This window comes from Meles meles, chromosome 1 (assembly GCF_922984935.1).
Source record: "Meles meles chromosome 1, mMelMel3.1 paternal haplotype, whole genome shotgun sequence".
Taxonomy (NCBI): domain Eukaryota; kingdom Metazoa; phylum Chordata; class Mammalia; order Carnivora; family Mustelidae; genus Meles; species Meles meles.
In genome coordinates this window covers 60,667,712-60,692,964 of record NC_060066.1, presented here as the reverse complement: position 1 = coordinate 60,692,964, position 25,253 = coordinate 60,667,712, and the positions used below count along the sequence as shown (strand labels likewise).

General features: G+C 37.4%; 1 protein-coding gene across 11 annotated transcripts in view; it reads right to left on the bottom strand.

The window, feature by feature from the left end:
* Positions 1-25,253, bottom strand: part of STAU2 (staufen double-stranded RNA binding protein 2) — a 320,763-nt gene that overhangs the window by 123,962 nt on the left and 171,548 nt on the right. For 10 of the 11 annotated variants that reach the window (XM_046010474.1, XM_046010473.1, XM_046010467.1 and 7 more), the window contains one exon: positions 8,348-8,655. In XM_046010474.1, the coding sequence (XP_045866430.1) occupies positions 8,348-8,655 (308 nt within the window). Of the gene's footprint in view, positions 1-5,720; positions 8,656-25,253 lie in introns of those variants that run through there. The other variant, XM_046010477.1, reaches the window with a different exon arrangement.

Genomic DNA, 25,253 nt, shown 5'->3' with positions numbered 1-25,253 from the left:
GTATCGCTGACAGAATTATCTTTCTAAAATACAAAACCAGGGGTGCCAGGGTGGCTCAGTGGGTTAAAGCTTCTGCCTTTGGCTCAGGTCATGATTCTATGCTACCACAATCAAGGGTTCTGGGATAGAGCAGAGAGCCTGCTTCCTCCTCTCTCTCTGCCTGCCTCTCTGCCTACTTGTGATCTCTGTCTGTCAAATAAATAAATAAAATCTTTTTTTTTTAAACAAATAAATAAAATACAAAACCAATGTCCCTACCCTTTTAAAAATAAGGCCACAGTCTCTGCCTAACAGCTAAAATCTAAACTCCCAGCAAAGCACAGCTTCTTTGTCTCCCTGTGAACCACTGCCACTTCGACTCTAAGCATTTTATGAAATACCATGTCCTTTTATGTCTTCAGTGCTTACCTTCTGCCTGCAATTCTCATTCACCTGAAAATTCTATGTGCTCTTCAAAACTTACTTCAAATGTCCCATCTGCTGTAAATTCTTCCCTAATTCCTTCGGTCAAAGCTGTTCATTCCTATTTATGATTCTTGACATGGCTAACCACACCTCAAGTGAACACCTATCAGGTTACCTTTATTATGTCCCTCATTATGGGGGCAGAATTACATACAGTATTTCATACATCTTTAATTTTTTGTTATCAAGCTGCTGTGTAACGTTCAAACACTGAACCCTGGAGATGGGACTAATTTATGGTGGTGGCCAACCTTTTGCATACTGGATTTATTCACCTGTCTTTCCCCAACATGATCATAACTCCTCCTGTGCCCAGTGCTTGGCATGCTACCTAGCATGTGAAGGTACTTATGAGTACTGGCCCAGAGTCAATAAGCAGGTGTTCCATTTTCTGTTCTTCAGTTAAATCAATTCCAGTATTCAATGGCTTGACATCTCTAGCCCGGTTAACTTCATGTCCATCTAATTCTTTTATATACTGAATTTTTTTTCTCTTAATTTTTCTCTTAATATTTTTAAACATTTTTCTCTTAATTTTTTTCTCTTAATAAGATTTATTCAAGCTGTCACTGTGTCATCTTCAAACAGCAGTCCTTGTTTCTTCAATGTTCCATTTTAGGACTTGATTCTGGACTTTTCTTATACTTAAAAAAGATGACAGTTTGAGGGTTTTGAAGGGGTGGTGGGAAGTTGGGCCAGCCTGGTGGTGGGTATTGCGGAGGGCACGTATTGCATGGAGCACTGGCTATGTTGCATAAACAATGAATTCTAGTACACTGAAAAGTAATCAAAAAATTTTAAAAAATGACAGTAATACAGATAAAAACATGTATGTTTTTCAAATATCCCTTATCTCTGACAGTTAAATCTGCCTTTTGATGTGACCGTGTTAAGATAACAGAACTTTTTAGAACTTAAGATCTGTCAGGATTTACAATTAATAGTTTTGCAAGGGGAAATAAGTAAACTATATTACTAATAGGCTGTCTTACTTGTATAGTCCCTCAAATGTGTGTTCACATTATAAAATTTTATCTCAGAATAAAATACAAAGTTCCTTCCAGCTCAAGAGTCAGAATTCTTACATAACAGACTCAGCTATGAGAGCTTAAATACATTTATTAATGAAATCTATGACTAAAACAAAAAATATCTAGCAGGCCATGGAACATCACCACAAACTATCCCTACTTACAGGAATAAATCTTCAAACATTATACAATAGTTTGATTTAAAATAAAGATCTGTAGCAAAAAGCAAATATGTACCAGGCATTTCTGCTTGTGTTGTAAGATAATGTACATGCCTACATCACTATCTAATATATGAGTCAATCAATAAATGTCAGTTTCATTTTCTTGTTTACCCATATATCTCTGATACAAAGCACGCCCCTGCTATGTTAATATCTTTTTCAGTGTATAGAAATCCTTTATGCGCAGTAACTCCACATACTGTTCTCTCTCTCTCTCAAGAATTGCCCTGAGTGAGAAGAGAACAATATCCATGAAATTTTAACCACTGTCGCTAATGAAAAAAAAAAAAATCTTAGATATAGCTGAATGCCGGAGAGAGGGAAACAGATCATTTCAACATGACTTAGAATGACCATTGGTATGTTGCTACTAGCCAGACATGAAAGGACTTGATGGGTATTAAAATTAATCTTACGCTACTAAGTAAAAATCACATCACTGCCAACCTTCTGTGGCAAAAGGAAATGTAGCTCCCCTGTAGATGAAAAATCATTTCTTTTTCTTCAAAGACTTGATTTTCAAATGTTTCCAAGTAGAATTCTTACGATGAGTTGATTTCTCTTCTGATGCAAACAGAGAAAGCTACAAATACTCTACTCAGAGAAGACCCATAACAACAGCCATTTTTTTCTGTACCACAGTGGCTCATTTTAAAGCCATATCAAAGTCACTGTGGTAGGAAAGGCTCTTTCTTTGGTTGTATATTACTTTTTCTTTGAAATATCTGATATGTCTTACTATGTGTGTGCTGGTACATCAAGGCTCAGGATGAACGTCTTTGTCCATCTGACTTCCAGGCTATACTCTGCAGTGATTCAGGGTCAAGTTAGTCCTGAATAGTTTATGCAGTAATAATGGACTACTTTACTCAAGACTTGCTTGCCTCTTACCTGTATTATTGTTACTAATGACAACATATGTTTATATGCATCAGGATTTCTTTCTTCCAACTAGAATTTTTCTCTATAGAGTTGGAAATTCCACCAAAATGAGCTGGTAATTCCACTGTTATATAATATGTAATAGTAAAGTTATGTAATAGGTAGTCTGCATACCTTTGGAAGTTTGGCAAAGTATGTCAAATATAATGATAACAATATAATAATTCAGTTTGCATGAACTTGGGTTGCCCATCTGAAGAACATGTATGAGCTTAGGGTCACTATAAAAAGACCAAGCCATGGGGAGAGTTCAAACACTAAACCAAGTTCTCCAAGGTCTTTGGAAAGTAGTAAAGGTCAAATCCAAGAGGGATTTTTAAAGAGTGACCATAAGTCAGAGCAGTATCTGTTGACCCCATGCCAAACCCACAGGTGTGTTCTACTTATTGTACTCTGAATAACTTCTCTTCACTTTACACAGCCATTTGTTTAACAATGTAGGTGAAAATTTGGGCTCAGAAGTGACACAGTAAGTTATGTTTCAAGGATATATTTAAAATCTGGGGGGTGGCTGGGTGGCTCAGTGGGTTAAAGCTTCTCCCTTCAGCCAGGTCATGATCCCAGGGTCCTGGGATTGAGCCCCGCATCGGGCTCTCTGCTCAGCAGGGAGCCTGCTTCCCTTCCTCTCTCTCTGCCTAATTGTGATCGCTGTTAAATTAATAAAATCTTAAAAAAAAATTGGGGGAGGACATTTCTTTGTGGGAGAGTTGTATTACTATGCAAGATTTCTTTCTCCATATTCTGCTTTTAGAAACCTACAAAGTTTAACTTATATTGCTCTTTGAAAAGAAATGGATTCCTCATTCTTAAAAAAAAAAAAAAAGGCTGCAAACAGCCACTTTGATGATAAGTATTTGGATTATAAAAAATGAGGTATAATGGAAATTTTTTAAAAAGAGAAAGAAAAAAGGTTGATTCTCAGACTGGCCAGTACCTTCCACACCATATTCTCAATGTAATCTATATTAAGGTCATATTGTTAAAATGTTATACATCATATATGTTAAACAAATATTTAAAAGAAGACTATAATATAATAGAAGCCTATTATAATCCTATTAAACTTCACAAAAGGAGACATATCAGTTGAAATACATTAAGTCTGAATTGTATTTGAAAAGAAAGTTTTTAATTAAGTAGATATTTCAAAGTTTTCTACTGTTATTTTCATCTAGCTGGAAATGGCACTAACAACTAAAACAATAATAAAAAAGCTCCTCTATAAAACACTCTTTGATTTTGTAAAATAAACTAATTATGGTTTAACTCAGACAACAACTGTTTCTTTATATTCTTCATGAAAAAAACAAACCTAGTTTATTATATTTTACTCTGAAGGCTTCAAAATCAGCACTGTTCAATGGAGGATGATCACAACAAGGGGACAGAGGAGCAAACTGAAATTAAATTCATCTAGAAAGGATAATTTGCTAAAAGGATTCATTTTCATTTCCAATCAAATTACTTTTCTAATGACTCATTTAAATAAAGTGTGATATCGTGATTTATAAGAAATATATATTTGGTCTTCAACCTTTTTTTCTGAAACTAGCTCCTAAACCCTTGCAATTTCCTAAGTATTGAAAGTGACAGAGTTGTACGTTAAGGAGGTGACTTTTGAAAGCATCTATGGATGGGAGCTGATTGAAAATGGAGCCAAGAATTGACTAGGGAGTTGAACCTTTCATCCCCACTACCCCTGACCTCAGGGGAGAGGAGAACGGCTAGAGGTTGAATCAGTTGCCAACGGTCAATGATTTAATCCATCATGACTGTATAATGAAGCTTTCATAAAAGCCCAAAAGGACAGGGTTCTGAGAGCTTCTGGGTTGGTGAACACATGGAGATGCTGGGAAAGTGGCATACCAGGAGAAGGCATGGAAGTTGTGTGCCCCAGCCACACACCTTGCCCTAGACATCCCTTCCATCCAGCTGTACTGAGTTATATCCTTTCACAATAAACTGGTGATTTAGTAAGTAAAATTCTCTGAGTTCTATGAGTTGCTCTAGCAAATTAATTGAACCTGAGGAGGCGGCTGGGGGAACCTCTGATTTATAGTTGGTCAGTCAAAACTACAGGTAGCGGGGAGCCTGGGTGGCCCAATGGGTTGAGCCTCTGCCTTTGGCTCAGGCCATGATCTCAGGATCCTGGGATCGAGCCCCGAATCTGGCTCTCTGCTCGGCAGGGAGCCTGCTTTCCCCCTCTCTCTATGCCTGCCTCTCTGCCTACTTGTGATCTCTCTCTGTGTCAAATAAATAAATAAAATCTTCAAAAAAAAAGTACAGGTAGCAACCTGGGCTTGACTGATACCTCATAGTTGGCAGACTAGGGCAGGGGTCTTGTAGGACTGAACCCTAGACCTGTAGGATCTGATGCTGTCTCCATGGAGACAGTATCAGAACTGAGTTGAATTCTCAGACACCCTGCTTGGTGCTGTGTGGGTACCACCCAACCCCCATACATACACTAGAATTGGGGCAAGAACCAAAAGACAAGGGAACTTGCCTATACCTAGTTATACAAATCTAAATTTCTAATATCATTAGTATGGCAAAACATATTAATGATATTAAAACTTACAATAATGTAAATTATAACGCAACAAAACAAAGTCTTCCACTTTGGTTCAAATGCACAGCATTTCAAGAATGTCTCTGCCAAAATAACTGTCTTTTTTTTTTTTTCCAAAATAACTGTCTTTAAAAAGCGGAATAGTTTTGGCACTATCGAGGTATATAACAAAGAAACCTGAAACACACTGGTATAACTGTAATTTCTAATGAGTTTTTGCAAAAATCATTGAAGTTATAGAAGCATACTGACTGGGCTGGACAAAAATCTAAGGCTCACAGAACTATTGATATAAAACTTCTCTTTAAATAATAATAAAACAATCAATAAGAACATTCAGGTTTTAAAAGAGGATAGTTAAAATGCACTCAATAAAACTTCAAAGAGACATGTATCGATTTATGATGGGGATCCAAAAGCTTGCATCTAAAATAGGATAAAAACTTTAGGTGAGCTCAGGCAAAGAAGAAATAACTACCAAGAATGTGCAAGTGTTCAGTCACATTCTTATCTGTGAAGTCAGCTTTATTAATAACTTTAATTGTATAATAATTATAATTATTTTATAGATTTAAGCAAAGGATGTGAGTTTAATACCTATATTCTAGTGAGCAAACAAGCTTTCTGTAATTTATAAATTTCAATTAAAGATTGGGTAATGAAAAAAATTTTAAAGTTAAAACAACTTAGTTTTCAGTACACTAATGTATTTTTACTTTGTAATACAATATAGCTGTCACATACAATGGCTCTGATAGGCTTAAGTCAAATTTCAATGGGCAAGGAAGGCCAAAGAAGGGTTTATACAATATTCAATATGCAATCATATCTATTCAGTATACAATAACAAAATAAAAAAGTACTAACCTAGAAACACAGAAAAAGAATTTATTGTTTTTAAATTCCAGAAATTAAAAATAACAGAGTAGCATGTAATGCATAACAAGCTGGCCCTATAATTTCTAAACTACAGTCCAATGGAAACATTTAAGAATGAGAAACAGTCTACATGTTTTCCTACCAGGTAAAGACACCTGAGAAAGTTACCCATAAAGAAATAGGCTTTACAACTCTTAACTACAAAGAACCTTTTACCATGACATTATGAAGATATGCTCTGTGCCTGACAGGACCCTAAGCCTTTTCCCACAGAGCTTCTGTTACTGCTCAGCTGCAGGCTGTGATCTATCAGTGATACAATATTCCACATCAATACCAAGCTCATTTGACCAAAGCAGCACAGCAATGTTTTAAAACGATCTGTTTATATTCAATAGTATGTAAAAATCACAGTACACAAATTTGGATATGTTTAACTTGTCCATAAATAAGAGCATATTATCTTAGCGTAAGCTTTAGAAAGAGGTCTGAGCAGTCAGGCCAATAATGGGAGAAACAGACTCTACATTTTGACTAAAGTAATTATAAAATTTCAATTGTTATCATGACCAAGAAATAACAAATAAATACAAATTAAAAAAAATTTAAGTAGTTCCTCTGGCAGCAAAATTACATCTACCATAGTAACATTTCCAAGCAAAAAAAAAAAATCAGTTCGGAGCTTGAATGTTATTTTGTGCTTTGTTTCTATAAAAATGCAGTGTTACTCTCAGACATTTCTAAATAACTAGATTTGTAAATAAGCAGTGAATTTCTTTTCATCACAGTTTATTTTTAGTTCATGGTGTGCAGATTATAGAACTAAATTATTAGCTTTTTACCAGTACTTTAACTATATGAATCATGGTCTTTTTATTTTAAACAGTGATTTATTGTCATTCTTAAGGTAAACAACAAAAACAAATTCTAAAATTTTAACTTCAAATTAAGTGTTTCAAATTTCAGATGACAGAGCCAATAACTGGTAACAGCTTCTTCAATTTCATATTAATAGTCTAATTAAAAACTTACTAAGGATTACCTGGCAATAGATTTGAAAGAATCGGGTTTCTGTTGAAGGCAAACAAACAAAAAAACATGCAAAATACCTGCCAAAACACAAGATCTTCTTTCTGATTTTATATCTAAACTTGTAAAATGTTTATAAATACATGATCATTCTACACAATACAGAGCTTCTAGAGCATTGCTAAAGGAAATTACAGTTTTTGGTCTTAAGGAGTAAGACTAAGATGCGAAGGGGGATGAAAACGGTGAAATCTGGGGGTGCAGTACACTCTTCCTACGCACGAGCACGCAGCTGCTCATCCCGTCAGGTCAGTGGTTACCATTCAGTACATGATTCTCCCGGCAACTAAGAAACCAGAACACAGCTATTTCCTCGTCCTAGGGTTAACAATTCTTTGAAAGCTCTATCCAGAAAGGACTGTTGGGTTGTTTTGTTTTGTTTTGTTTTGTTTTAAAAGGGAACAAAGAATAAATAGGGAAAAAAATTTCCATCCCCAAATTTATATACACAGGTTCAGTGAGCTGTGAACTACAGTCAGACTGACCGGTGAAACAAAACTATTAGTACCATGAGACAGGTGCTACTCTAGACAGTTCAAAACATGGTCCACTAAAACAAATACATGTTTTTATGCCTCAAACAACTAGAAAGCATGTCATTACTGTTTAATTAGCTCCTAAGATAACAGAGTTCTAGGATGTTGTAGCTTCACGGTATACCTGAATCATTACTACCAACAGAATGCCAACTTCAAAACTGCTATGAAAGTAAAATCATCATCAGAAAAATTCAGCCTTGTTGTAAATGAGGGAACTTAGTGCTAAATACTAATACCAAATGTATGAAGGCAGAATTTTTGTTTGTGGAAGACAGAATGAGGAGTTAAATACACCCAATCAAGACCAACTGGAAGACAGAACAGAGAATTAAAAATGTTTCAGAAAAAAAATAAAATAATAAGAGGAAGAAGAAGGAAAATGGAGGTGATCCAGCAAAAGAAGAATGGATAGAATGAAAATAAAAGAAAATGAGGCACGTGCATATGGCTCTCTTTTTTCTGACCTCTGTGTTCCTAATACCTCACAATGTAAGTGGCATATAGGTCACACTAGCAGGCAAGGATGAGCTTTCTGATGGATAGTGATGAAGGATTTGGGGCTAATGAATTTGTTTTCTTGTTTTTGTTTTTGCTTTTAATTCATACCTGAAAGCCTTGAATCCTTGCTAAATATTCCAGTTGTTTTGAAGGTTGTACTGGAGAACAAGGGGGAGTAGGAGAACTTCCTTTTAAACCTATGGCTTCAGCTGTAGGAGATGTTCCATTCATTAGGAGTTCCCTGGCAATTGTAGCTGAACTATTCGATGTGGGAGATATACTGAAGAAAGAGCTTGAGGGTTGGTTCATATCTTTGGGTGACAAATAGCCTAGAGTAGTGCCAGAGATTACTTTGTGGCGGCTGGCTTCCATCTCTTGATAAACATCAGGAGACAAATGAAGAATTCCTTTTGGAGCTATAAATAAAATTAAGGGACACTGTTATTACATTTAAATAATTAAAATAGAAACATGTTGTAGCATTATTCACATAATGATTTTACTTGGTTTCATAACAAAGCAGTAAGAAACACTGTCAATTAAGCATCTTCCTCATAGGTGCCAAGGCATTTGCAGCCTCAATTTAGAGGTGAATAACATGTCAGAAGTTTAAAAAGATTGGGAATGTGCTGGGTCTTCAACCTGCAATTTAATATTTTATCATCTCCAAAAGAGACACGAAACCCCTCATATAAGCAGCAATTGAGAAACAGTAAGTCAAATGAAGGCTAAATCAGTCCAAGTCATCTGAGGTACAAACTCATATACAGGTGTTCCTCCCCTCACAAAGATATCCCACAGACAATTCTAACTCATGAACACTTCAAAATGTGACAGAGTATCTTCTTCCCAAAACTGGCATTGTCTCCTATCTTGATAATCTCATTATGATGCCACCATCTATCTGCTCAGGTGCCCAACCTACACTCCTGACAGCCATCTCTGACTCATTCATAGATAAGCAGTTACCACAGCCACTCTAGAATTTGTGACGGTCATCATCAAGTATGCTAGCTCAAGCCAGACCATGGGCAGGTTCTGATATCAAGAGGAGGGAGCCGAGCAATACGTTATCAGTCGGTGGGGTTGTAAACATATAAAAGAAGTCCTTTCCTTTGTCGTTTGTCTCAGAGATGTTTCAAACCACATTTCACACTGAATGTTCTGTCTTTGAATCAGATATTAGTATCTCTCAAATCTTGTTATCTTTAGAAATTATTGAGAAATCACCACTTTTGGAGAATGTGCTCTGACAGACACAACTTAATTCCCATGCTCTTGCCTCTCTCTCTCTCTCTCACCATTAACTTCTGATTCAAGCCTTCACTGTTTCTCACCTGGACTACTGTTAACAATCACTAAAAGATTTCGCTGTTGGGGCATCTGGGTGGCTGTTAGTTAAGCTCAGGTCATGAACTCAGTGTCCTGGGATGGAGTTCTGTGTTGGGCTCCCTACTTCGTGGGAAGTCTGCTACTTCCTCTGCCCCTCCCCCTGCCTGTGCTCCCTCGAGCGTGCTCTCTCTCTCAAATGAATATTTTTTTTCAAAAACCCCATTTAATGAACATATTTTAAATACATAATCATAAAATTTCAATGACTCATTTAAACTAAGAAATATAAATATATTTCTTTTTTTTTTTATTTATTTTCAGCGTAACAGTATTCATTGTTTTTGCACCACACCCAGTACACCATGGTTTCACTTATTTGTAGAGCATAACAAAGAACATGGAGGACATGGGGAGATGGAGAGGAGAAGGGAGTTGAGGGAAACTGGAAGGGGAGATGAACCATGAGAGACTATGGACTCTGAAAAACAACCTGAGGGTTTTGAAGGGGCGGGGGTGGGTGGGAGGTTGAGGAACCAGGTGGTGGGTAATAGGGAAGGCACGTATTGCATGAATAAAACACTTTTTTAAAAGTTTCACTGCTGCTAGTCTCCCTGGTGTCCATTTCCCCAAATCTCTATAACACAGCCCCAAATAAAAGTGTCCCATGATAAATAAATCTAGGAAATAATGCAAATGATCTCACATACACACACCCCTACCTTTTGGAGGATTAAAAATGCACATTAGTGGCATAGTAAAGACTGAGAAGTTTAGAACAAAAATCTATTCAACTTGGTTTAACCCAGGACTTCACAAATTTATTTTTTAGCCAATTTTTAAAATTTTAATTTAATTCTAGTATATTTAACATACAGTGTTATATTAGTATCAGAAGTATCATATACTGATTCAACAATTCTATATCCTAGTGTTTTACCTAACATTAATAACAACTCTTTTAAACACTTTGAAAAATGCTAAGGCTAGCCATTTTCTTACTTTAATGTCTTTTCTGGCTTCCCATCACTGAACTGTTAAGTCCAAATTCCTTGGGATGACATATGAAGCCCTCAATCATCTACTTCCCCCTTACATTTCTATTCTCTTCTAAATTCTTCATGAAGATCCCACGTTCGTCATGCTGATAGTCACACTTTTCCAACATTCCACCCTGTTTGATCCCATCACATCTTTATTTCTGTTGTTCAATTACAAACACACGCGCACGCACACACGGTTAAGCTCCTATTGCTAGGTTCCAGGCACTGTGCTAACCAACGCTGTCCTGACCTCTAGTCAAGTTGAGTCTGTTGGGAGAGGAAAACGAAAAGGGATCATGTAAAGTGGTAGGTGCCTCAGTGAAGATGGACCCAGAGAACAGTGGGTATGGGAAAGGAGAAGCACTAGAAGCTCAGGAAAGGCTTCCCGGGCATGACACTGACAGCAGATTTCGGGGGATAAGGAGAATAAATCCAAGGAGAAAGAGAACTGAAGGCAGAGAGACAAAGGCAGGGACCAGCAGAGTGCGTGTGCCAGAAAACCTTCAGCAGTTCCTTACCACTAGGGCATGAAGAGACAGGTGGGAACTGCAGAAGGTTAAGGTGGAGGGAGGCAGGGGCCAAGGTCCAGGGACTTTATCCTGATAGCATCAAAGCATAAAACATTTGTTATTTTTTAAAAATAATTTATACAGCTCAAATTAATAATTTTATTTTATGGATTTTATGGACTGGCTTTATTATTATGCCTTTGTGTTAGTTTTATAACTGGGAAGAAATGTTAATAAATTTTTTTTAAAAGAAAACATGCACTGGATAAAATACAGACAAATCTTCCTCTAATCAGAGGAAATGACTATTAACATTATGCTTTAAATATATGCTTTTAATCTTTTTTTGTATGAACTTTTTTGGTGTTGAGTTGAAGAAATATGTTAAAACATAGGCCTACCATATGATCCTGCTGTTTATAAAACAATATACTTCTACTACTACTATTAAGGCATAATATTTCATTGCATGAATTGTTTCCTTAAACAAGTCCATATTGTTCGACATCTAACTTGTTTCCAAATTTTTGTAATTATAAACAACATAGTGATGAACATTTTTGTTTTTAAATCCTTGTTTATAGGAAAATTTATTTCCTTCAGTTACAAGCAGAATTGCTATTCAAACAATATGCATTTTAGGTTTTGACATTAACAATTTGCTCCATATTGGTACAACTCCAAAAAAGCTGTAAGAATTTCACACTCCCATATTAATATATGAAAGTACCTACTTTTTCCTATTTTGAGGTTGAATATTATTATTATTTAAAAAAACTTTGCCTGTGCTTTGTGTGTAGATAAGTGAGAAGATTTTTAAATGATACCCTCTGTACCAAAACAATAAAAAAAGGTACGTTCAGTCCTACACCCTGACCTCTGGGGCGGTAAGAAGAGCTAGAGATCCCCAATGATTTAATCAACCTTGCCTACGTAATGGAACCTCCATACAAAACCCTTAAATGATGAAGCTTGGAGAGCGCCCGAGTTCTGAATAAATTCATGTGCTGAGAGGGTGGTGTACCCCTATGCCAACTGCTGTGCTCCAGACCCTTCTGGACCTCACCCCATGTACCTCATCATCTGGTTGTTCATTTTATATCCTTTATAAAAAAACAGTGATAGTAAATAAAATATATTGCTAAGTTCTGTGAGCCATTCTAGCAAATGATCAAACTTGAGGGGGTTGTGGGAACTCCCTAAATTGAGAGCCAGTCAGTTGGTGAGAAGTACAGGGGGCAGCATGGGACTTGTGACTGGCATCTGACATGGGGCAGTCCTGTGGGGCTGAGCCCTTCATCTGTGGGGCTCTACATTAATTAAGTCGTGTCAGAATTGAGTTGAACTGTAAGACACCCAACAGGTGTCTGGAAAATTGGAGAACTGGTTGGTATGAGGGAAAAAAATCCTCACATATTTGGTGTCAGAAGTGCTGTGAGTAAAAACAGTTCATATGTCAAAATTGATCAAACTGTACACATTATGTGCAGCTTATTACATTTCAATTATACCTCAATAAAGTTGTAAGAATATTTTCCAACTTGATAAGTGAAATGTCTTACTGGTTCTTGTTTTTTCACAAGCTGCATAAATACCACATATAATTCTTACTTAAATAATAATTTAAATGTTATGACTCTAAATTCTACACTCAATTTAAGAAATCAAGAAACTAACAGCATTACTTCAGTATTGTTATTATACAGCAGTAATGGGCTTGCCAATAACAATATTATAAAGCAACAAAAATGCTCTCTCAACACTCCAGAGAGACATTACATCACAGTGTAAGAACTCATGCAGAGTTCAGGCTCCCTTATTCTACGGTAAAGCCTGAGTTGACTTTTCTTCATAAATAAAGAAGATTCCTTTCTAGAGAGCTCAACTAATATAATAGTTGTTGAAAGACTGTAAAGACACATGTGGATTTCTGCGGTCAACTACCGAATGATTTTTAACTTGAATATTAGTAACATTGTGTATGGATTGGTCACAATTCATTTATGGTCTTCCTGTTGTAAATGTAAGTAGCTTTTCAGTAGGGTGAGGGCCTGAAAGTAGAATCAAAGAGTAATTTAGGCTATACATATTTAAGGACTTTAACTTATTTTGCCAATTAGGCCTCCTGAAAAACTATACCAATTTATGCTTTTATTAGCAGTATGTGACTAAACCTGTTTTTCTCATTCGTCTGTTGACACAGGTTTTAGTTATTCTAAATAATTACTGACACTACCACATTTCATTGTTATATTGATTTACATTTATTTAATTACTGTGCAGGATAAACTTCTTCCCATGTAACCATTTTAGGCCTGTGCCTTCTTTCCTGTTAATCTGGACCTCAGTTTTGCTCAGGAACTTCAAATGTATTCCCCTTGCTCAAGCCTATTACATCCTACTATATTCATGCTTCTTCTGAGATGTCCTTAACCCATTCTCCTGTCATCTCTGTCTGACTTTGCCTTTAACATTCCTATGCTGGTACTAATGGTCTGTAACCATTGTACACAGCTATGCTGCAGATACAACCCTGGCATTGTGCTAGCACTTTAAATGAAATTATCTCATTTAATACTCCACAACAACCACATGAAAAGGGCATTTTTATTTCTCTATATTAGAAATGAAAAAACCTGAAGCATGGCGCTTAGCCAAGGTCATATGGATAATACAAAGCAATGCTAGACTATGACTCCGAGGCATCTGTCTCTAGAGCCTAGATACCTAAACATTACATTCGATGACCTCCTGAAAGAACAACTGAGGAGTTAAGTGAAGTGCCCAGTCAGCTCCAAACAGGTACATTTAATCCAGGAATTAAACTCCACGCCTGGGGTTTGCCTGGGGTCGACACTAGGCTGATCCATGTCACTGTGGTTGCCGCTCAACATTCCAGAGACTGCGTCACCAAAATTTCCCTAAAATATGGATGTTCGAGGGGTGCCTGGGTGGCTCAGTGGGTTAAAGCCTCTGCCTTCGGCTCAGGTCATGATCCCAGGGTCCTGGGATCGAGCCCCGCATCAGGCTCTCTGCTCGGCGGGGAGCTTGCTTCCTCCTCTCTCTCTCTCTCTGCCTGCCTCTCTGCCTACTTGTGCTATCTGTCAAATAAAATAAAATTTAAAAAAAAAATATGGATGTCCGAATAGGATTTTAAAAGCCCAGCCTTGCCAACAACTGTGACTTCTGACAAAATGAGGAATGCTGGGCCATCGTACCCATTTTACATGCTTCTCCCATTAGGCCTGTGCTTCTTTCTAGTGTGTATGTGAACCTTTTGGTTCACGCAGAACCTCCTGGAGCATTTTCATGGAGCTCCAGTCCTTACTGGGAGAGTTGCAGAGGACCTTTTGAATCAAGCTCTCTTTAAAGATTTTATCATATGTGCAGATAAGCAAACTCAGGAGAACCTTGCCTTTCAACATTCAATAACGTCCTGACTCTCTGAGAGAGGCTGAAGAACATGTTAATGAGTAGTGAATACTATCAGGGTAGCAGAACAACAGGGCAAGCCAATGCAGTAAGATTGGCAATGTTATCACACTGGTGCCAATGGTTAATCTGTAAGGAAGCACTTCTCTGCAAGCCCGTGAAATGAGTACATAGCTATTTCTTAGTAAAATCAGTTAGTCACTTTTTATATCAAAGCTTTGAATTTTTTTAATTTTTGTCACAAAACTTGGACTAAATTTTTTTAAATAAATATTCAAATATCCAATAATCCTCAGGTCTCCTTTTGCCACAGTAAGTTGTGCATAACAAAAAATTACAATTCACACAGGGCTAAAAAAATTTTTTAAGTGAGTCAAGGAGCAGAATACTGGGGTGGCAGATTCCTCTTACTGAAATTTAGCACATGTGGGCTAGGTAGGTAGACTCTGCTTCTACTTCGATAACATCATGGACAATTCATCAAATTTTAATAAGAAAGCCAATCATCTGTATATATTCTGAAAGCTGATGCCTCAGATCTTTATTCCTTCTTCGGCCGGAAAGAATATTTTGCTGGGGTGCTTGGGTAGCACAGCTGGTTAAGTGTCTGACTCCTGGTTTCAGCTCAGGTCCTGACCTCAGGGTTGTGAGATTAAGCCCCATGTCGGCATCCATATTCAGCATGAAGTCTGCTTAAATAAATAAATCCTGGGCATGCAGTGTACAGCATGGTGACTATAGTTAATAATACTGTATTGCATATGTGCAAGTTGTTAAGAGACTAGATCTTAAAAGTTCTCATCATAAGAAAAAAAATGTGTAACTGTGTGGTGATGGATGTTAACTAGACTTCTAAAACAAAATAAAATAAAATCAAGCTGGGGGAAAAAAAAAGACTCCATCTCCCTTTGCTCCTTACCCCACTCCAACTCCCTTTCTCTAAAACAAATAAACAAATAAATCTTTAAAAAAAAAAAAAAAAAAGAATACTGGGGCACCTGGGTGGCTCAGTGGGTTAAGTCGCTGCCTCTGGCTCAGGTCATGATCTCAGGGTCCTGGGATCGAGTCCCGCATCAAGCTCTCCGCTCAGCAGAGAGCCTGCTTTCCTCTCTCTCTCTCTGCCTGCCTCTCTGCCTACTTGTGATCTCTCTCTCTGTCAAATAAATAAATAAAATCTTTAAAAATAAATAAATAAATAAAATTAAAAAAAGAATACTTTTGTTTAGTGTTACCTATCCTGCTCTTGATTAGCATCAATTATTTTAAAACACCCCTCAATTTTTTGAACTGTTTATCTGAAAAGTTACTTGGCTGCTACTGGCAAAATTGATTCCCAGTGAGTTTTGTTTTTTAAAATCTCTTGTCCAAAGTTTTAAGTGGCGGCCAGGTACTAATATGTTATGTGGCTGATCTTCCTGCTGATAAAGGTGAAGTCCACCTTGCTAGCATTTGCTGCTCACTAAATTTCCCTTGTGTATCTTGATGGTGGTAACATCTTTTGTCATCATTCTAATCTGCTCAATAAACCTTATCTTTAAAGTTTCCGAAACAAATTGTAATTTTAGAAAAATCTTTAAAACTGGGTAATGGACTACTGTTTCACAACAGGAAATCTGAGAAAAGCATAAGCAATAATAACATCTATTTTACAATGGTTTTTAAAAATCATCTCCACGAAAATTCATGAAATCCAAGTAGTGTCTATTGTATTATACCAGTATCAATTTCCTAGTTTTGTAAATGTACTGTAATTGTGTAAAATGTCACCACTGGGAGAAGCTGAGTGATGGGTACACGCAAACCCTCTGTACCACTTTCACAGCTTTAAAAAGTAGTAAAAACCCAATTATAAGAAAGCGCTAGTATATTGCTCTGGGCCTCTCGCTCCGTTCAGAGGCCCCAGAACAAGATCCTGTTGAGACATCAAGGTAGGAAAGACAGTGGCACTAGCACTAGATATGGCTCAGAGTAAGCAGGCTGGCACTGGCAGTGCCTGCTCCTTGAGGGCTGCAGCTTTGACCACTGCCTCTGCCTAATGCAGTCTCTGGTTTCCAGGCTCTGGGCTCGAGGCTAGTATTCTTTCTTTCTCAGGGAAGTTCAGGGCCATTTATCAGATGAGCACATATGCAGCCCAAGAAGGAACCACCAGACCACCATGGTCACCTTCCCAGAGACAGGAATAGTCAATCCATCCTCTGCATGTTCTTTAGCTACTAAGCTGATTGGACCTTAGAAATTTCCACTTCCAGCAAACTATAAGAGACTCTTAACTCTAGGAAACAAACTGAGGGTTGATGGAGGGGAGGTGGGTGGAGGGTTAGGTAAATGGGTGACAGACATTAAGGAGGGCACTTGATAATAATGAGCAACTGATGAATCACTAAACTCTACCCCTAAAACTAATAATATAGTATAGGTTAACTAAAGTGAATTTAAATAAAAATTTTTAAAAAGAGAAATCTCCATTTCCTGCTGCCGTATTGTTGAGATACAATGGAACAGGGTGTTATTTTTAGGGGATCCCACGTCTCCTTTTTCACACAGCTCAGTATCCACCTGTCTTCAAGATGAGGCTCAAGAGTCCCTAGTTCTGCCTATTTTTAAGTCAAATATAAACTATTTAGGAGGAAACAAAAACCAATTAATGCAAAATTTGGAAGAAATTCTTCTGAAAATCAAACTAAAAAAGGAAAATGTTGGATAAAAGCAATACAATGGAAAAAATCAAACAAATGTAAATAATTTATCAGTTTTTAATTTTAATGCATTTTATTTATTTATTTTTTATTTGTTTGAGAGAGAGAGGGAGACTAATCAGGGAGAGTGAGAGGGAGAAGCAGATTCCCCACTGAGTAGAGCTGGACATGGGGCTCGATCCCAGGACCCTGAGATGACGTGAGCCAAATGCAGACACTTAACAGACTGAGCCATGCAGGTGCCCCAGAATTTCTTTTTTAAGGTCAGTTTCAGAATCAGCTTGGAAGGAAAGTTCTCTTAACTAGCCAACATTTGATCACATCTCACATTATGGATAACACTAAAGCTATTCTGATTAAACAAATAGCTACACTGATGGGACATCTGGGTGGCTCAGTCAGTTAAGCAACTGCCTTTGGCTCAGGTCATGATCCCAGGGTTCCTGAGACCGAATCCCATATCAGGCTCCTTGCTCAACAGGGAGCCTGCTTCTCCTTCTGCCCCTCCCCCTGCTCATGGTCTCTCTCGCTGGCTCGCTCTCTCACGCTCTTTCTCAAATAAATAAATAAAATCTCAAAAAAAATAGCTACATTGAAAAAGATGTCATTACTGAACTAATGAATAAAATGACATATTTTAATGTGCTCAAAAAGCATAAATTAAATCAGTGGTGAAAACTAAACTTGTTCTTGCCCTTAGAGTTAGACAGCACTAATTTTGTTAATTTGTGCATTTTATTGGTCTTTTTTTCTTTTTTCTTTGTTTTTTTGGGAGGACAGGGGCTACATTTAACATGATGTATGTGAACTTATTAATTTGGTGAATGCATATGAATTAAATTACTGGCAGAACTTGTTGGCAAGATATAAAAGTCTTCTGGTGAGCATAGTACCAAGAGGGAAAAGTGCTTAGTGCAGCCCTGATCCACAAAAGGTGGAATCCCTGGGGAGAGGCCTGACAGGAAGCCATGAAACAGATCCCTGCACACCTCAGGGGGACTGTACCTTCATTATTTCAGTAGTATAACGCAGATGAGGGAAACAACAAAATGGTAAATGATAAGTTTCCTTTAAAAACCTAATAGCAAAAAAAAAAAAAGTGCTTTTGAATTTTTTAAAAAACAAATTTCAAATAAATTGGGAAATGCCTTTGGAAAGCTTGTTCCACTGCACTAATGTACACTATCTTAGCCAAGAAAAGGGGCTAGTCAAGAGTTTTCAAACCCAGGAGCTGAACTGTTATTTTTTCTTGAAAAAAGACAATTTAAAAATATATAATGACAAAGGATAAGGACCTGAGTATGGTGAATAAATCTACAATTCACCTTAAAAATAAAGATGGTCTCAGTTGGCTTATGTAGAAGCTGCTCGAGGCTCAACATTTTCAGTAAGATTGAATATTTCTACTAAGTAAGACAAAACTGTTAGGGTAAAAATGAAGTTTGAGAGCAACTTGTAAAGATAATGAGCCACATTCAATTATTTGTCATTTAAATGGGGTTAAAATGTTGCTTATAAAATAAAGATCAGGGGCGCCTGGGTGGCTCAGTGGGTTAAAGCCTCTGCCTTTCGCTCAGGTCATGATCCCAGGGTCCTGGGATGGAGCCCCGCATCGGGCTCTCTGCTTGGCGGGGAGCCTGCTTCCTCCTCTCTCTCTCTCTGCCTGCCTCTCTCCCTACTTGTGATCTCTATCTGTCAAATAAATAAATAAAATCTTTAAATAAAATAAAATAAAATAAAGATCATTAGTTATCTTTCTTCACAAAAAAAATCCATTTGTGACTACTTCCCTAAAACTGCAAAAAAAGCCCCCACCAAACCCCATCCCCCCAACAATGGATTATATAAGCCCTCCATATGATACAAATGACCAATCTCTCAGCAGGAAGAAACATATACTTAAATAGTTGTCTACTGCAAAAACCCCCTACATTGCATCCCATTGTTTCCCTGCTAGCATCCCAAGCATCTGTTCCAGATAGCTCATAAAACAATAATAATTATAGCTAAAACTCACATAGTCTTTACTGGAAAGCAGGCTTTGCATGTATTACCTCAGTAATCTTCACAATGACCCTCTGTCACAGGAATTATGATTATCTCCATTTTTAAGGTCGAAGGCCCCAAGGCACAGCAAGGTCATGGTGACCTCTCAAAGTTACAGCTGGTAAGTGGCAAGCCTTGGGACTGCAACTAGGCATCTGGCTTCGGGGTCAGCATGTGTAACTACCATTCAATCAGTAAAACAAACAAACAAATATAAAACCCAGAGCTATTATTCTTTGCATCTGTAAGTTCAAGTTCTGTGCAAATGAGTCCTGAAATACTCTTAACACCAGAACAGAGAAAAGAAACTGTCAAGATAAACTTAATATGAGGTGTCTCCTGTTTTTCATTTCAAACTTATTTTCTAGGCTCAATGAACCAGAGTCTCACTCAAGTAGCATAATAATAGAAAAGACAGACACAGGAGCTAGGCAGAAATTACTTTAAAAAAAAGGAAAAAAAAAGATTCCTCTTGTGAAACTACCATTTGGGAAGATACTGAAAAATAATGTGCTCAGCCAGCATCATAATTTTTGTTGTGAGAAAGTAACTTCAAGTATTAGGTTAACATAATAGAAAAAGCACAGCTTTAGGATGAAAGAATTTAATCCACACAACACTTTCTTTTCATTCTCTTTAAATGATATAAATTATGCTTTAGTTTATTACAAATTAGTCTATGTATTACTCAGAAAGTTATGACTGATTCCACAATATTGTAAATAAAATGAACTGATTGGAATTATATAAATATTAAGGACACTTCTTTATTTATTTATTTATTTATTTATTTGACAGAGAGAGAGATCACAAGTAGGCAGAGAGAGAGGAGGAAGCAGGCTCCCTGCGGAGCAGAGAGCCCGACGCGGGGCTCGATCCCAGGACCCTGAGATCATGACCTGAGCTGAAGGCAGCGGCTTAATCCACTGAGCCACCCAGGCACCCCATTAAGAACACTTCTTATTTTAAAAATTGCCTTGCAAAAATAACAAATTCATTTTTTAGGTCAGGAGTTTTTGTCTAGTGAGGCACTTAGACAAAAACTACTTTAGTTCAGACAAGCACACACAAAATACTGTTGTTTTACTCTCACCCATGACACCAAAGGCCAAGTTTGGAGCCTAAACTTTTACTTCCAAAAAGTCGTAACAAGATTCCCCACACCCTCACTGTGGTAATATTAGAGAAGACCTAGTAGGGAACTGGGATCTCACCCTGTAGTATCAATGGAGATCACAGAAAGCCTGGACATTGACATTTACCTTACCCCCACCCAGCAGCAATGAGATGTCTTTTCCTCTCCCTCCTAGAGTGTTGTTGGGAAAGGAACCACAGAGAGTTAGGACTTTAATCATCAACTAGTAGTGAAAAGATTATTTCCACTGTGGTGTCTATGAAGACCATGTGCAGCCAGAATTCACAGCCTATCCATCAATAATAAAGAGTCCCCCACCTTGGGTATCACTGTAGGTAAAAGGGGTAAACTGGACTTGTACCTGCAACTAACAATAACAAGGTGGCACCCCTCATTCATAGGCCAGGTGGCACCCTCCCACACACCATTAGAAACAGGTTTATAAAAGATTCAGAGTCTCATAGTATCATATGAAAATATCCAAGTTTCAATCAAAACTTACAAATGATATCAAGAACCATGAATATCTCAAAATGAATAGAAAAAAAAATCAAAAGGTGCAAATACTGAGAGGACAGAAATTTCAGAATAATCTAACAAAAATTTTATCAAGTAGAAACATGCTTGAAACAACTATAAAACAGAAAGCTTTGGCAAACAGAAAGTCTCAGCAAAGAAATGGAAGATAAAAAGGAGAACCAAATGACAATTTTGGAACTAAAATACACAGTAATTGAAATAAAAATCTGACTGGATGGTTTCAATGGCCAAATGGAGGGAATAGAAGAAAGAATTAGTGAAGTGGAAGTTAAAAAGATAGGAATTACCCAATACAAACAACAGAGAAAAAAAAAAAGACTGGAAAAAATGAATAATGAATACCTCAAGGATCAGTGAGACTACAAAACAAGATCTAAAATCTACGCTTAGATTTTAGGAAGAGGGCAGAGCTGAAAAAAGCACTGAAGAAATAATGGCTGAAAACACCTGAAATTGCAAGAGTCAAAAACCTCACAAATTCAAAATGCTGTGTGAACCCCAAGTGGGAAAAATATAAAGAAATCCACAATAAAACACACCATAATTAAACTTCCAAAAACTAAAGACAAAGAAAAGGAATCTTGAAAGCAGTCAGAAAAAAGCAAAACTTAACCTGAGAAAAACAATTCAAATGACAGTAGGTTCTCATCCTAAATCGGGGTGCCAAAAATAAAAAGCACAATATTCATCAAGTGCTGAGGGGAGTGGAAGTACTGTTGATTCAGAATTCTATCTCCAGGGGCACCTGGGTGGCTCAGTGGGTTAAAGCCTCTGCCTTCGGCTCAGGTCATGATCCCAGGGTCCTGGGATTGAGGCCTGCAACGGGCTCTCTGCTCAGCAGGGAGCCTGCCTCTTCCTCTCTCTCTCTCTGCCTACTTGTGATCTCTGCCTGTTAAATAAATAAATAAAATCTTTAAAAAAAAGAATTCTATATCCAGCAAAAAAAAAAATAAAACAAAAACCTTTCAGAATGAAGGGGATATTGAAGCATTCTCAGATACAGGAAAACTAAGACAATTTCACCAGTAAACTCACACTAAAAGAAAGGCTACACCAAATCCTCTAGCAGAAAGGAAACAGAAAAAGAAGGAACCGTAGAACGTAAAGAAGGAAGAAGAAACATGGTAATCAAATAATATGGGTAAATATACTAGAATATCTCTTCTTGAGCATTTTTTTTATACAAAGCAAAAATTATACTATTATCTGAGGTCAGTCTAAATGTATATAGAGGACGGGCACCAGGCTGAGTGTCTGGCTGGCTTAGACAGTAGAGCATGTGACTCTCAATCTCAGGGTCATGAGTTCAAGCCCCACATTGGACATGGAGCCTACCAAATAAATAAATAAAAGTAGTTATATATGTATATATGTATATATAGAGAAGACATTATTAAGACAATTATAAATAAGAAAGGTAAATGGACAAAAAGGGAATTTAAGATTTCTATATTTTATTCTAAAGTGTAAAATAACAATATTAGTAAACGACATTATGATAAGTTATACAAAGTAATACCTAAGGTAACCACTAAAAAGAAAAGGCTATATAACGAGATACACTCAAAAGTAGTCTAGATAATCAAACTGGAATTCTAAAGAGTGATCAAGTAACCCATAGGAGGCAAGAAAAAAAAAAAAAGAATAGATAGGAAAAATAAAATGGCAGACTTAAACCCTAACATACCAATAATTATATTAAATATAAATGACCTAAATATACAAATTAAAAGGAGATTGGCAGAGTAGATTAAAAAATATGATCCAATTATATGCTGTCTAAAAGAAACTCCAAGTATTATGAGATAGGCAAGTTAAAAGTTAAGGAAAAGGAAGCTTTTCTTATAAATATAAATCAAATACTAATAAAAAAAAAAAAGCAGGGCATTCTATTTCCAAAAGAGGACATGAAGAGATCTATTAACCCACTGCCATCAAACAACCATAACTGAAAACTATTAATTTAAAAAAAAGCTTTTTAAGTTTCTGGAAATTGTTCTAAGTGCATACAGCAAATAAGACATTTTCCAATGTAATAAAAAAAATTGGCTACACTCTGTCCCCAGTTCTTCGGAGGTAGCCTCTAAATCCTTGGAATTTCTTTTGTTATTCATGGGGGACCCCTTAGACCACATCAGAGTTTATGCTAACAAAATGATTCAAGATGGGTGATGGCCATGTCAGAAAAACCAACTATGTGATTAGATGGTTAGAGCTTTGAATCAAATTATATCAGCCCAATTTCTGAGAAAGGAGAAAGCTGGAGACTGGTATCAACTTCCTAGCCAATGAATGATTCAATCAGTTATGCCTATAAAATGAAACCTCATAAAAATTCTGGGCAACTCTGAAAACTTGAGTGAGCCCCCCTGGCTGGCAATACTCTGTGCATATTATACATGATGTGTAAGGAAGGATGATGCACCCTGACTTCATGGGAAAAGGACTAGAAGCTTTGTGTTTAGGAGCCTCCCATATCTCACGCTATACATCTCTTGGCTGGTTCTGATTTGTATCCATTCTGCTATAAAAATATCATAATCTTAAGTATAGGACTTCCCTGGATTCTGTAAATCATTCTAGTGAATTATCAAATCTAAGGGCCATGAAAAGTCGGGAATTTATAAATAGTTGGTCAGAAGCGAGAGTGGTCCTAGAAACTCCCCAATAGCGGCTGGTATCTGAAGGGAGGTCAGTCTTGTAGAGACCATGGGACATTTAGTGTAACTCCAGGTTCTGCATCAGAAGTCATTATACTACGTCACTGATCAAGAAAATCTAACAAATCTTGGTAAAAACAAGAATCTGTGGCATTTGAGCCATGACCCATTTCCTCCCCATAAACAGCTAAGAAGATGGTGGTGGGGCTCTCTTTCTCCTCAATCTCCTGTTAAGAAATATGGCATTTTACCAGGAAGGGCAGACTACCAGAATATCTCATTTCCCCTAGCTGTAAGCTGCAAAAGCTAAATTCCTCACATATATGGCCATGAAACTGGGCAATTCCTTCTTCCATCCAGCCCCCACTCATACAGTGAAGGCTCTACACAAGCACAGTATGGGAACTGACATCCCTCCCTCAGCTTGCTCAGAGGAGCGAGGTTCTGTCAAGAAAGGCAAGCTAAGGGCAACAGAGCCTACCTCCCCTGCCCAATACTCTGGTCATAAAGCAGGAGTGTCACTCTCAGAGAAGTGACAACTGTCCCCATTCTCACTCCAGAGCACTGACTCAGAAATTACGCCCAAGGGGTGAGGTAGTCCATAACAGAGCTATAGAGAACTCTCAAATGAAATGACTCTATTTGAAATGGATTATGGGAAAGTTTAAGCCTAACAGCACTCTTGAAAACACTGGAGATTTTGGTGGTTAGCAATTCACAGGAGTCTGTTAACTTCATGAAAGCAGCAGGAAGCTATACTGTAAACCTATCAGTTTCCCAGAAAGAAACAGGGAACAAGACAGACAAGAAGAGTGCTCTTGGGGTCAAAACCTGAAATACTGGCCTCAAAAACTATTCTGAAAAGGGATCCGAATGTAATTGGATCAGACTGGCAGCAATTTACGTCCCAAGAAAACAACAGGGCTATCTGCCAGCAATTAGTGGAATCCAGCAGCTGAGTGTTAAATCAACAAAGGCAGAAAACTTAACAGAGATCAACAGAGAGTAAAATAGAGCCCTACTAAGTCTACTGTCATCCCATCTGACCACGTACATGCTAAAGACTCCTCCCTCTGAGAGAGGTGACATCAGAGGTTTCATACTGCAAGAGAAAAAAAAATCTCACAAAAATAGTCCAGCTTTTCACCTAAGAATAGGAACAAGACAAGGATCCCCATTTTTTTTCTTTTTCTTTTTCTTTTTTAAAGATTTTATTTATTTGTTTGACAGATAGATCACAAGTAGGGAGAGAGGCAGGCATAGAGAGAGAGGAGGAAGCAGGCTCCCTGCCAAGCAGAGAGCCCGATGTGGGGCTCGATCCCAGGACCCCGGGACCATGACCTGAGCCGAAGGCAGAGGTTTTAACCCACTGAGCCACCCAGGCACCCCAGGATCCCCATTTTTGATATGTCTATTCAATAAATATTAGAAGTTCTAACCAGAGCAATTAGGCAAGAAAAAGAAATAGAAAGCATTCAAACTGTAAATAAAGAAGTAAAATTATGTCTGATCACAGATTATATGATCTTACTCGCAGAAAACATGAGAGATTCCACAAACTGTTAGAACTTATACATAAACACAACAAAACAGCAGGACATAAAGTCAAAACACAAAAATCAGT